Source organism: Aptenodytes forsteri, unplaced genomic scaffold (genome assembly GCF_000699145.1).
Source record: "Aptenodytes forsteri isolate BGI_AS27 unplaced genomic scaffold, ASM69914v1 Scaffold209, whole genome shotgun sequence".
Classification (NCBI taxonomy): domain Eukaryota; kingdom Metazoa; phylum Chordata; class Aves; order Sphenisciformes; family Spheniscidae; genus Aptenodytes; species Aptenodytes forsteri.
Genome location: NW_008795034.1, coordinates 3254236 through 3267275, shown reverse-complemented (window position 1 = coordinate 3267275; position 13040 = coordinate 3254236). Strand labels below are relative to the sequence as shown.

Below are 13040 nucleotides of genomic sequence, written 5' to 3'. Positions count from 1 at the left end.
TTGGCTGTGCCCCCTCCCAGCTTCTTGTGCACCTCCAGCCTTCTCAGTCGGTAGAGCATGGAAAACTAAAAAGTCCTTGGCTAGTGTAAGCATTACCTAGCAACAACTAAAACATCGGTGCATTATCAACTTTGTTTTCATCCTAAATCCAAAACACCGTACCAGCTACTAGAAAGGAAATTAACTCTATCCCTGCCGAAACCAGGACATACCTGAACCCCATTAGCGAAAGAACCCAAAGCAAGAGCTACTGCCCAGATCACCGTAACCAGGCACTTGCCCACGTGCTCACCTTTCACAGCTAAAGTCACTGGTTTAAGGAATAACACTGCCAAAGCATCAAAATCCAGACTAGGCACTATCATGCACAGAAAAAAAAAGTTCTTGCGTTTCCATGGGGATAGCAGTGATTACATATTTAGCGGCGGTACGACAAGGCAGCATGCATGATCAGCACACCAATTTCCTGGATGGCAGAACAGCCACAACACCTAAAAGCCGGGACAGCCACAAAATGACAGATGGCAGATTTCCATTCAGGCTTTAATGTCAAGGCAGTATTTTCCGCAGAGCAGGAGCTGGTGGAGAAGGTTCCTGCTATTTCATGTCTGGAGATCAGACAAGTGATGCCTTAACTCCTCCCCGGATTTGCTTGTTATAGAAATCCCAGTGGAGGCGGCCCGCCACATCTGAAGAAGTGCAAGTCCCATGACTCCTCCCTCCCAATTTCGGAGTGCCAGAAAGCATCATCAGACCTCACAACTTACATGTGGGAAGAACAGGCAAACCGCAGGGGCTGACTTGGGACACACAGTGAGTGTAGGGTCTCATGGCAGACACGGACAGACACGCGGTGCAGGAAAGGGGGATATAGTAGGGGACCAAGCACTGGTTTCTGCTGAGCCCCATGCACCAAACTGTGGGCAGACCCCAGATCAAGCTGACACCTACATGGCCAGAAGGCAAGCTCCTCATTTGGGAACTACGCAATACAGAGCTGAAAAGCCCTAAAGGGGGACAAACCAAGAGAGTTTCTTGCTGACCGTAAGGCCTGACAGGGCTGTAGCGCAGTGCTGCAGGGCAGCAAACATCTCCCAGCACCAGCCAGTGCTGCAGGAGCATCCTCAGAGCAGCCATTAAAACCTTCTTGGCTATATTAGACCTCTGGTGTCTTTTTATGCTCAAAAATAGAATAAGGCAGAAGACTGCAGCAAAATTAATAAAAATATAAAACTTTTCTACGAACTGAAATACTTACAGGCCACTTCTGCGCATGTTTATGTCAATACTTTTGCACCCTAACCAGCATGGGGCAGGGGTTGGTTCCTTACACCGCTGCACTTTTGTGCCAATTCCTTTATGAAAGCAAACAAGGCTTTTATAGGCAAACCCAAACACACACAGACACAAAGCAAAAGCATGCAGTTATAGTGGGCTTGATAAAATTAAACTCCCCAATGAATTTCAATTATATTCCTTCAACAGCTTAATAAACAGCAAGCTTAAAGTACTGGCAAAAACAAAGTCATTTGACTGGTCACTGAAGTACATTTCTATGGCTTATGTAATTATACCCCTGCGGCAAAGCTGTAGCATTTGAAGTCCTGTTTAAAGAAAGGGAAGAAGTTAAAACACAACCAATTACTGTATGCCGGCCCAAAGATTTCGGTACAAAGCTCTATGTTGGCAAAGAGCCTGCAATCACCAGAGCAGGGGATAATTCGTGCCTAATGCTGCCAGGGAAAAACGGGGCTCTGAAGGCCGACACCTCAAACAGCCATACAGAACGATGCAGCATCCGGCATCGCTCACCAGGCTTTTCAACAGCCTATTTCACATAACTGCCCGATACTTCACAATTCAGGACATGCATCGTCTGCAAACGTATTTTACAAGCAGATCTTCACATCTCCCTGAAGCAAACAGGTGTAAATTGTCATTAACTTCATCACTTTCATCTTCACAGATGGAAGCAGGTAAAACCAACTTCCAGAGCCCAGATCAGAGCCAAGTTTGACATTAATCTAGATGCCATGTCTGTGCTCAGCTCAGGCATCCCACCACTTCACTCCCGTATCTGCTCCATAGAGAGTGTAATGCTCCTGCCATGCCTCTGCACTCCCGCTACTGGAAATGGAAATTGGAAACAGCTATCAAGCAAATTTAAGAGCTCCTGAATTAGGACAGTGACCCCTGAAAACAGAGTCATGAGAGCATGGATCTGCTTTAAAACATAAAACAGGCTTTACTGCAGAATCAGAAGAGTGGCAAATCATTACGTGAACTCTGAAATTTATAGTTTAAGGTCCAAAAGACCATTTCATCACTCAATCCAGGCCCCTTTTAGTGCCAGTATCACACTGGAGCTGGGCTTCAGGGGATGGACGACTCTGGGTAAGAAACGTTTCCAGATGCTCCCCCAGACTGGACACGTAGCAGGAAGGGTGCTGTGAAACCAGCACATCCAGAAATCCTCAGAAACAGATGTGGGAAAACAATGAAACGCAGACTGACACACAACAGGCGATCCAGGACCAGGAGTCAGGATAGTATAATCTACCCCAAAACCTGTTCATTTTGGGGGAGATTTTCACTACAGCAGATCCCATTCCTCAGATAAGCCCTCCTGACAAATTCTGAGTCATTTGCCAGGTAGTTCCTGCCACAGAAACCAGGAAAATTCGTTGGGTTTTGTTGTTTTTGGGGTTTTTTTAGGAGTACTTTTAGAGGGCTACCTAGTGGGTAACTCCAAACAACCTTCTGGTCAACTGCTGCACAGCTCTACCCCAGCCGGCAACGGCCCTTTGCTGACAAGCAGCCAAGGCACAAGGCGGTTTGTCAGCTGCAGAGCTGTCACTCACCACTTTCCTTCCCAGACTACAGCTGTTGAGTAGTAAATATCAGCATAATTAGAAAGAAGGGGAAAACACACAAACAAATCTAACCAACCAGGCAACAACAGCAGCACTGTGAGAACCCGGTCCTGAAGTCAGCTGCGTTCTTGGCTTGCTGTTGATGCCCTAAGGCTGCGCTGGAGGATGACAACCTGGCAAAATGGGAGATGTGTCCCACACGTCCCCTGTACAAAGCTGTGACTGTATCGCTAGCACCTTATCTAGACAGACACAGCAGGAAAGGGTGAAGATAGAAGACCATTCATCCTGCTTTGCAGATAGGGAAAGGAGACAGAGAAATTAGGGCCAGAAATGCCAATACTTGGCTTCAAGAAGGGTTTTGCTGCCCAAAGGTGGGCTGTTGCTCTTGAAACCTGTGAAGCACCTGCAGTGGCAGTACTGAAACTGAACAGCAGAGCCCAAGTCCCAGCTCAAAGACTAACCCAAGGCCTCCCTTTGCAGCCTACAGAAGCACTTGCAAGTCCCTGTTTGTAGCCCAAGGACAAAGTCCAACTCCTGCCAGCACCAACTATGTCTCCATTCAGTCCTGACATGCTCCTTGTGCCAAGCAGGCTGCTCCCTCCAGGAAGGCTGCAGAGACACCTCCAACCCCTCACAGATTTGTTTCCACTAAGGACATGTACTATTGTGGAAGGAAAAATGAAGAAAACGGGGAGATAACGGGAGACAAAGTTCGCATCCCAGGAAAAACTAGAAGTTTCTCACTTTCTGCTGGTGGGCAGGTCTTGGGAGAGCAGTCATGGAGGCTGCCACTATCCCCTGGGCTGCTGCTGGGAGCAGAGGGGATGCAGCGCTCCAGACCATGCCGGGGACTCTGCCTGCTGTGCTGGAAGGAAACACAGGCAAGACAGGATCCACAGGGATCTCAGGGCTGCCTTTCCACCTCCAAACCAGTATGTAAAGTTACAATGGCAGAAAATGGCTACTTGCTGGTATAAAATTATTTAGTTATGACAATAAATCCCAGCTGAGCCATAGAGGAGACACACAAGGAGAGCAATTTTTCCTACCTGTGTAGCGAGTGAACTGTGTAATTCTATGCTCCCCCCCATAGATGTGTTGTTACACATTTAAGCAGTGTTACTACAGTGCAGTGATTATGGCTCAAATAGAGTATTTGTATTTATTGGTGCACTTCCAAAAGTTGCACTCTAATATACCCTGATAGGGGCACCATAAACTATTCTGTGATCCTAAGGACAGACAGCTTTCCCGTAAACAGCTCGCAGGTCTTGCATTGCAGCAGATCAGATGGCTACACACTGTTTTAAAGCTTTGCGCATTAAGCATTACTAGAAGTAAGCGCTTCCTGCCATAGACTGCTTGGGCTGGAAGACGGAGAATGTAACACCATAGCAAAGGGAAGTGATCATTTCTTAAAATGATCTAGCTGCCACTCATTCATTTAGTCTGCATACTAAAAGAGACTTCCAGCTACCATCTGCGATGCATCTGTCTGCTTGCACTTAACACCACCCCACTGTCCCCCAGTAATAAATACAACTGCACAGTAACCCAAGTTTTCTTGCAACCTGATCTATAAAAAGCAGCTGGCTTCCCTTCCCTCTCCCAACACTACCTTGGGTTTCCTGATACTCTTGGAAACCTAACAGGGTTTTTATTGAGCAAGTTGGCATTGAGTAGCTATAAACATGAATTCTAACCCTACCTCTCTAAATATTACTTACAAGGTCAACATCTCTCATCTACCCTTCACCCTGCCCTTCAAAACAAACAACAAACACAAACTTTCCTTAGCCCCTTTTGAGTTTTTGGAAGCTACCAAGCATAAAATTAAGATACCACCTAGTTGTGTACTCTGCTTAAATACCTTTGGCTGACATAGAGGGAGAGGAGTCATATTCAGGGGTACCTGAATGCAGCTTAAGTAAATAAGGGTAAAATTCCTACTTGCAACCAAAATGGGAGCAGAGCAACATGGCAAATTCTTGTTCACAGACAGATTCCTATCCCTTTTCCTCCTCCCCTGAAATGTTGCTTGTAAACTAGACAATTGAGGGCATCCATTTTAGAAACCCCATCATCACACACCACCTTCATTTTAGCAATGCTCGCTTGGTCTGTAGCGATGCATGGGATGCAAGAATGCTAGGCACATCTCAGCCCTATACCTTACTGCCATCAGACTGGGACACAGATTAAAAGCCAAGAGGAACAAGGACAGAAGAAAAGGAGAACCCTGCAGCAAGCAGGAGATAGGGGGGTCAGATTAATCTAAAGCCAACTCTGTTTTTTGGGAGTAATGAAGAAAGAGTGAAGTCTCAGTACCAAGGTGCCTTGCTATGGCTCAGCTCTGCCCTACACGTTCATGCTCTCTGCAAATCTTAACTCTCACTCTGAAGGGGAAGGGAATCCCACTGCAAAGGCACAGATTAGGTTAACACGTCCAGTCTCAGTTTCCCAGATTTTGCCACACTTTTGTCCATTGCTGCGTAGCCTCTTTTTTCCAGCACCTTCAAACCTCCTTGGATTAAGCCTCTCCGCAGACAGTTTTACCCCATCTTCTACACTCAGGCTAAGACCATGTAGAGAGTCACGGATCCCCCCTTAAAGTCCCCTAAAGCTGCATTTTGCTAACAAAACTTACGATTCCTCCCCACGCTACGGGGTCACATGCACTCTTCATAAAATGATTGGTTATGAAAAGGCCAAGTCCCATTTCTCTGCTCTGACATCCTTACACTGGAACATTACCCCATTTAGGGTACTCGGTCACCGTATGGCCCAGGCCAGTCTTCTGTGCCACGCCAGACTTCACAAGCCTGGCAGAAAGAGCCAGGTACAGGTTGTTCTGCAGTAGGTTTGACCCCTCACAAGTTCGTTGGTTGCCTTGTTTTAAGAAGTACGGAACTGCTTGTGCAATGTTGTTTTGGTGAAGAAATAGTTTATTATTTATGGCATGTTTTTTCAGGGAAATATATATTCAGGCTTGAGTATAACCTTAAAAGTAGGCTGAAAGTACATCAGGGACTAAGAATGAGTTGAGCTAATGACTTGCTCAGATTCAGCCTCTTTCTGCAGTGTTTATTGAGGGAATAAGCTGCTCCTACAACACAACTCAGTATCAGAGCATTTAACCTGTACACGTTGCCTCCTCCCTGCAGTCCACACACAAGTATTCTGGGATCTGGACATGGCTATAATAGGAGGTAATTCATCAATAACCTCTCCTTCCCAGGTCCTCAGGGAGTATTTACCCAACTCTCAGGTAAATGAGGCAAGATGGAGCACGTCTTGTTCCCAGAACCAGCCCCTCTCTATCAAGTGTTAGACACATTTGCTGAAAAACAAATTAGAGCACGTTAAAACACTTCACTTAATTAGAAATAATCCTAACAGTATCACAAAGGTAAAAGTAATTCAGTGTTTTGGTTAAACACTGAAAACAGAACCAAAGTTTGTGATATCACTCTGTGCATACTAAATAATACTTTAAAGCATACTAATGGAGCAAAAAGAAAAGTGATTTGAACTGGCTTTTTAATCGCACAATTTAGCCTGTAAATAACTATCAAGAAGCATCTGGACACAGGTAAAGGTCATGATAGAGATTTTTTTCAGCATTAAAAACTGGTAAGATGCATCATCAATATTTTGAATTTCAATTTAAAAAAAAAAAAAAAAAACAAACCAAACAGAAAAAACACCAAATTTCTTCCCTCCTCCAGGGCCTGTCTTTTCTCCAGCTTTACAAATAATACCCTAAGTAGATATCTGGCTCCTTGCACGAGCGTGACAGAACAAATCTACTGCCTTTTACAAAACATGGATGAACTATTGATACGACACAGAGCTCCTCTAAACTCTAACTTGCAGTCTCCCCCAGTGTCACAGAGGTGTTGGGCCACGTTCTTCCTCCAGCGAGCAGTAAAAGCCTCCAGTTTCCCACTGAAGTCTGACCACAGATTGTCAGTGATTTCTGCGGTTCTCCAACAGTCAGTTCATAAGAAATGGATGTCTGGCACACCAACTTTTGGCTATGAAAAGCTGGAGGGGAAAAAAAAATACAAAAGAAAGAATGGAAGAAAAATATGGAAGGAAATTTGCAAAAAGCCTCCTTCATTTAAAAATAAATGTGGTAGAATAAGCCACCACCATGACTTTTTTAACTTAATTGCTTTTTTCTTTCGGTCTCCTTCACGGTGCCTTCAAAGAGAAAGCAACGTACATCTTAACTTTTCCAGCACTATGCTTTAGTTCAGACTTCCTTAGGGAAATACATCAAAAGTTATTTAAAAGAACGAAAAAGCAAAAAGAAAACCCAAATTACTCATTTCTTGGCATTCAGATAATAGGAATGCTCTAGGGAGACAAAAGCAAAACTTCAGTTTTTGCACTAATGTACGCCTGTTTAAGAAGGTAAAGTCCATTGCTCTGGACAGCTTTTAATCATTTGATTTTTACTATTACCATTTGATGCCAAAATACATTTTTCCTGAAGAAATATGCACTTGGATTACTAAAGCCAACATTTTCACCGCTGAATGCAACAAAAGCAGGATCTAGGCCACAGTGCCGAGCATATCTATGTCCAGTTATTTTGAGAACATGAATTAACACTGAAGCATCCATCTGGCATAACAGATTGTTTGGTGCACTTCATCCCCTGCTAATTAATCGATTAGCTCCAGTGGGTAACAAGAGAGTTTCCCGCCTGATTCTCCAGTTTCGGCAGACGGGCTGCCTGACCGCAGACTCGACGAGTAAGGGCTCACGCTGACATCAGGCCTTTTAAAGCCCTTTCAATGAAACTACAGCAGGCAGGAAATTCCTTGACCAAAAAGTATTTTGGAGAGGAGAGATGGTTAAGTTTATTGATTAAAAACTGTCCTTTTGTGAAAGGTTCGCGGGTGTGAAAGCTCTTCTGATCTGATAATGTGGAGAAAAAGAAAAGAACTGACAAATTTCCCACAACCCCCCCCAAAAAACCAGCATAGGCATCACAGTAAAGGCTGAACACACTGATTCCCAGACCCAGTGGTAGAGCCTCAGGCCAGATCACCTGGCAGCAGAGACCTGACCCACTCGAGGCAGGGATGGGGGCCAGCCACCTTTCCCCCAGCCCCAGCCCTCTTCCACTGCAGCGATGCTTGAGGGAACTTCTCAGGGCTTTCTGCTTGTAAAGACCACCCTTGTCCCCAAATATAAGCTCATGAGAGTAACACCCCCCCACTCGGGATGGAGCCAGGCAGCAGAGGATGACGCTGCAAGTGCAGAGCGATCACCACAGGGCCGCAGGACGGGGAAGGACATTCCTGCGTTAACCTCACTCCTCATCCGAGCCACCACCCCGAGCTGTAAGAAAGCTTGCTGAAAGCTGCAAACAGACTTCCATGACTCTGACAACACCTAAAACTTAGGGGATTTGCTTGATGCATCTACGTATGCAATATGCCCTGGCAAGGGCTTTGGTAGGAAACTGTCTGTATTGCTTTAGCAGCAAGAACAAAACAGAAGTTAGGCTCTGTTTAAGCTCACTTGGCAGTGTATATCCTGCAGTTTTGCTGGATTTAACCACTGCTAGCTGTTTATCCACAGTTTTTTCCAGCTGCAAACTTGTGCTGCCGAAGGAGCAGACTGGGAAGCCACCGAAGAGCAGAACATGGCTCCACTGCCCTGACTCACTGGGTGCATGTACCCGCCTGCACCCACAGTGGTGCCTGGGCCCAAAGTGGAGCCTTTCAAACAAACCCAGGAAGTCAAAAGTGCCTGTGTCAGGAACTGAGGGCTTAACTTACTTGAGACATGAACATCAAGGAAATTATTGCACATGAAAATGCTCTTTAAGCCCCTTTTGTAGCTCAGTTCAGCAAAGTAAAGGGCAATGGTGATTTTATTCCTCTGTCTGAACTGGCCTGTTTGCATAAGCTAACAAGTGAAAACTCAGAAAAAGCTTGAGGAATAACAATTTTTCCTCAAAATCTGCCCATGTTATAAAAATATTCCAAATACACTTTCTGGGAAATGAGACTTTCTTGGAAATTGCCTTTCCGAATTACATTTATCTCCTCGTCAAAACTGCATGCTAAGAGAGGTCTCGGTGATCTGTGTAAGCACCTTAGGGCTGGGACCACCTCTCCCAGTGCAGGCCTGTGAAGTTCCTTATCACATTTGAGAGCGGTACAGCAAAAAAACACAAGTGCAAGTGTCTTGAAAGAAGATATCTTACAAGCCAATGAGATACTCATCAAAATAGAAAGCTGATTAAACACTGTAACAATTCAGTAAATAGCCCAGTTCTTTGCTACAGGGCCACTGCTTCATTGCATAGGGTTTGACTGCTAAGAGGGCACGTACACAACAGTCCATTTTTGAGAGAAGAGAGCTGTTCTCTGTACCTATGCAGAATTTTTTAAATATATGATGTCAGAAAACAAGGACTTTCAGTCCCTGGCATCACCACAAAGCTGCCTTAGACAGACCAACAAGAAGTTTGTATAGTGCAGGATGTGGGAAAGAAGAAATATTTGGCTTATATGCTCACAAATAACATAATAAAAATTCAAATGCATCTTAAATCTCTCCTGCAGGGTGTGAAATTGTGACAGGGAGCCATTCTGATACCCAAACTGTGTTTCAGCTAGGCATCTCACATGGAAAACGTGGGACCTATAGTCATACTGGGTCAGGGTCTCGAGTTTCCCACCTGTAACAGGAACCAAACAAGCCCAAGGGAGAAGATTCAGGTCCTATGCGCTGGACAGTCAACAAGTCTCGGATGTGACACAGAAACTGCCAGAAGGATTGAGTGTGACTTTAAAATAAATGCCTGTCACAAGGAAAACAACTGCAAAACAAAATGCCTTCATCAACCAACCATCCTGCCTGCCCTGGCCGTGCAGCCATCCATCAGCTGCCTTCACGCCGAGATACACTCTGTGCTTTAGCTGGCCACAGGGGGTCTGTTCAAGAAATACTTGGCCATGAAGTAAAGCCTCATGAATGATCAAACACTACCAGCACACAACGATGGCCCACATTCCGCCCCTCCCACCCCGAAGTATTAAGTTAGATAACACGGCTTATTTTATCTCAGTACCACTGTGACTCCAGCAGCTCTTAGGTTCTATTTTTTCCCCGCTCACTATTTCCTCACACATCCCCTGGCAAACACTGAGTGAACACAAGCTTCGTAGCGCTGTAACACAGCGGCACCGCAGCTCGGAGGAGGAAGGCATGGTGAAAAGATCAGTCACTCTGCTACAAAGAGATGCAAATTATGGCTCTCCCTATGCTGAGGCACAACAAGCCTCCTGTGACTGCAGTATGAAACCTCCTGGAAGAAAGAAATGTGAAGATCAAGGTCAGGAAGAAGAAAGTAAGTGTTACAGAAGGGAGAAGGTTCCTCAGCAGCTCCAAAGGCCCCCTGAAAAAAAAACTGTGCATGTATCATGCATGCACGTGCCCACTGGCTGGCCAAGATCCTGGTGCTGGCCAAAAGCACAGAGGAGCCAGCCCAGCACGTGGCACTTACAGAGGCTGAGCACTGGGCAGCTCTGTCCACCGCGCTTAAAGTTTATCTGCAAGGCTCAGCCTGGGAGCTCTTCAAACAGGGATTTCATGGAAGTTACTTGCCGAGAGCACTGTTGATCTTTTGTAATCCAAAGGTGTGCAGTCATTTATCCATTCAAGCACCAGCCAATACAACGGGAGCAGTTATTATCCTTCAACTGCACAGTCTCAAAACTTGCAAGGATGGCTACTTCAAAGGCAAAAGAGGAAAAAGGAACCTACTTTCTCCTTCATTTACTTCTTTGTTTTAGTTCCTCCTGCTCATCAACCAGGGTCTGGCACTGTTCTTCCAAGGAAGAGTTTCCAATAGATGCCCTTTGTTACTGAATCTAATTATTGCTCAACACATTGGTCACATACCAAGAAGTCACATCCCTGCAAGTCTCCCATGCAGGAAATTCCAGGCTTTGTCAACACTTGGCTTGAGACAAGAAATAAAAGCTCTTCATGTTCCGATGTCACATAAGTCTTCTGAGCGCTATCATTTATACAGCCGTGAGTATTTAGTTTAAACCTCTATCACATGAGAGCCACATGTTTATTATGCCTATCTCAAAGCCAATTAATCAACCCTTCTCTGGTATCCAAAGCCTCCATATCAGTTTTCTTTAGAAACATATGCACACCCAGAGTTTACACCAAGGTCTTCTGGGCAGTGGGGAAGAGGGTGGGATGCAGCTTGAGACAATGGAGAACTTTCTTCTGCAAAGGCATGGGATCACATTCAGATGAATGATCACCATAAACCTAGAGAGGCTGGGAACTGCTGAGGTACTGCAGCTTTGGAGCAAACCACTCCACTCTTTTAGTCTCCTGCATAATACTGGGCAGTTGCATTCATTGCAACATGGTTAAGAAAGCAGGTATCTTTTCTCCAAATCTCCACCTAGAATAATGTGATTATGTATGACCAAACATAAAAAAAAAAATAAATAGGTTCAGGCTTGTTTGTAGACAAATCTAAACTGAACGCCTGGATACTAATCAGAGAAAGAAACACACATTGAATACTTTTAAATAAAACTCACCTTTTAAAGCCAGTCTTCCTATTTCTTGGCGCCCAGCCTCCTGGGGTTTTTGGATATCTGGGTATGTCGATGCTGAAAATGGAATATCCAGCCCACACCTACCTCACGCAGGTGTTCTGTGGCTTAACCACTCTTAATGAAATGCTGCTGGTCCTTTGACAGCTATTTCTATTCAGAGTTTGTGGTAACACCACTCCTAAAATAGCTGGCCAGCTATGAGAGGTCTCTGAGCAGTGTTTTCTCCGATTCTGCCTGGCTACTGTGCAGCACTCACCTTGCATACCCAGGCTAGACGCGACCAAGCAGAAGCCAGAAGAGCCCAGCCAGCAGAGTCAGCTTTCTGCACATCTTTTATGCTCATATTCCACACAGCAATAATCAAAACAAGATCCTTTACCGTAGCAACCTGGAGAAGCAAATCCAACAAGCCCACTACATCACATTCTTTCCATTTGTCCTCTGGCAAGTCTCTGCCTGTTCGAACAGATGCCATCAGCACTTGTCCACGTTGTGCTGTGCTGGTTTTTTCTACTTATTCCACCCTTCTTCTGCTTAAAAGAACAAACCAGCTTTTACAACCTGAATGTTCACCTGATGGCAAAAGATGGCTAAACATTAAACCAGAAGAGTTTCCCATCCAGATCCCTAAGCACAAGTCTACATTTAAATGTTGTCTCCAACACAATTGACACTATACAATTATATTTGTGAAGTCAGTATCAGCTGTTAGAACTGTGCTAAGAGGCAATGTTGAACAAAGCTGCCCTTTACTGGGAATATGTGTACAGACTTGCTTTTCAGAAGTACAACCCAAACCCAAAACCGTGGCTGAGAGTCATCTGAGAAGCCCTATACAGGCTCAAAACAGGCTCAATCACTTTGTCAGATCTGAGCCTGTTCTTCAGCTGAAGATACAGTTAGACGCTTATCAAGCTTTAAAAAAAAAAAGTAATTTCTGTATCTTTTCTTTAGCTTTCCAACTTTCAACTGTCAAGCATATATGACACTATTTGGGATTACACTTGGAATAAAATTCAGCATTGCTGATCTGTTTTACTGTCACTGATCTCGTGATATGAGCTTTTCTTAAAAATCCAGGTTATAAAAACAAATCATATGAAGCTCAAGGATATGTATTTTAGGCACTTGAACAGAAAAAGAAAGGTAAACACGATGCATGCGTAACCAAAGAGGCTCAGACTAGAACATAAATAAGAACAGCTCTGTTTTTATTAAAAAAAAGTCAAGATTTTAAAATTAATTCCATTGTTTTGATGACATATGTATAGTTGATCTGAGTGAAAATGTTTAAAACCATCTATCTTGCATTTTTTCAAACTCTAGAATCCAACAATGAAAATAGCCACAGGCACGAGCAGGTTGTAAAAACTCCCTTGCTACAAAGCTTGCAGGCAGACAGTATTACTGATTTTATTATTTTTTAATATTTTGCATTTTTTCAAACTCAAGAATCCAACAATGAAAATAGCCACAGGCACGAGCAGGTTGTAAAAACTCCCTTGCTACAAAGCTTGCAGGCAGACAGTATTACTGATTTTATTAT

General features: G+C 44.4%; 1 protein-coding gene across 1 annotated transcript in view; it reads right to left on the bottom strand.

The window, feature by feature from the left end:
• GATSL2 (GATS protein like 2) overlaps positions 1-11969 on the bottom strand; it is a 103071-nt gene extending 91102 nt beyond the window's left edge. Inside the window, exons 1-2 of the mRNA XM_019471296.1 lie at positions 11751-11969; positions 11477-11574 (exon numbers count right to left, since the gene is read on the bottom strand). Coding sequence (XP_019326841.1) covers positions 11477-11574; positions 11751-11969 — 317 coding nt within the window. The remainder of the gene's footprint in view (positions 1-11476; positions 11575-11750) is intronic.
• Between the last annotated feature and the right edge of the window lie 1071 nt (positions 11970-13040).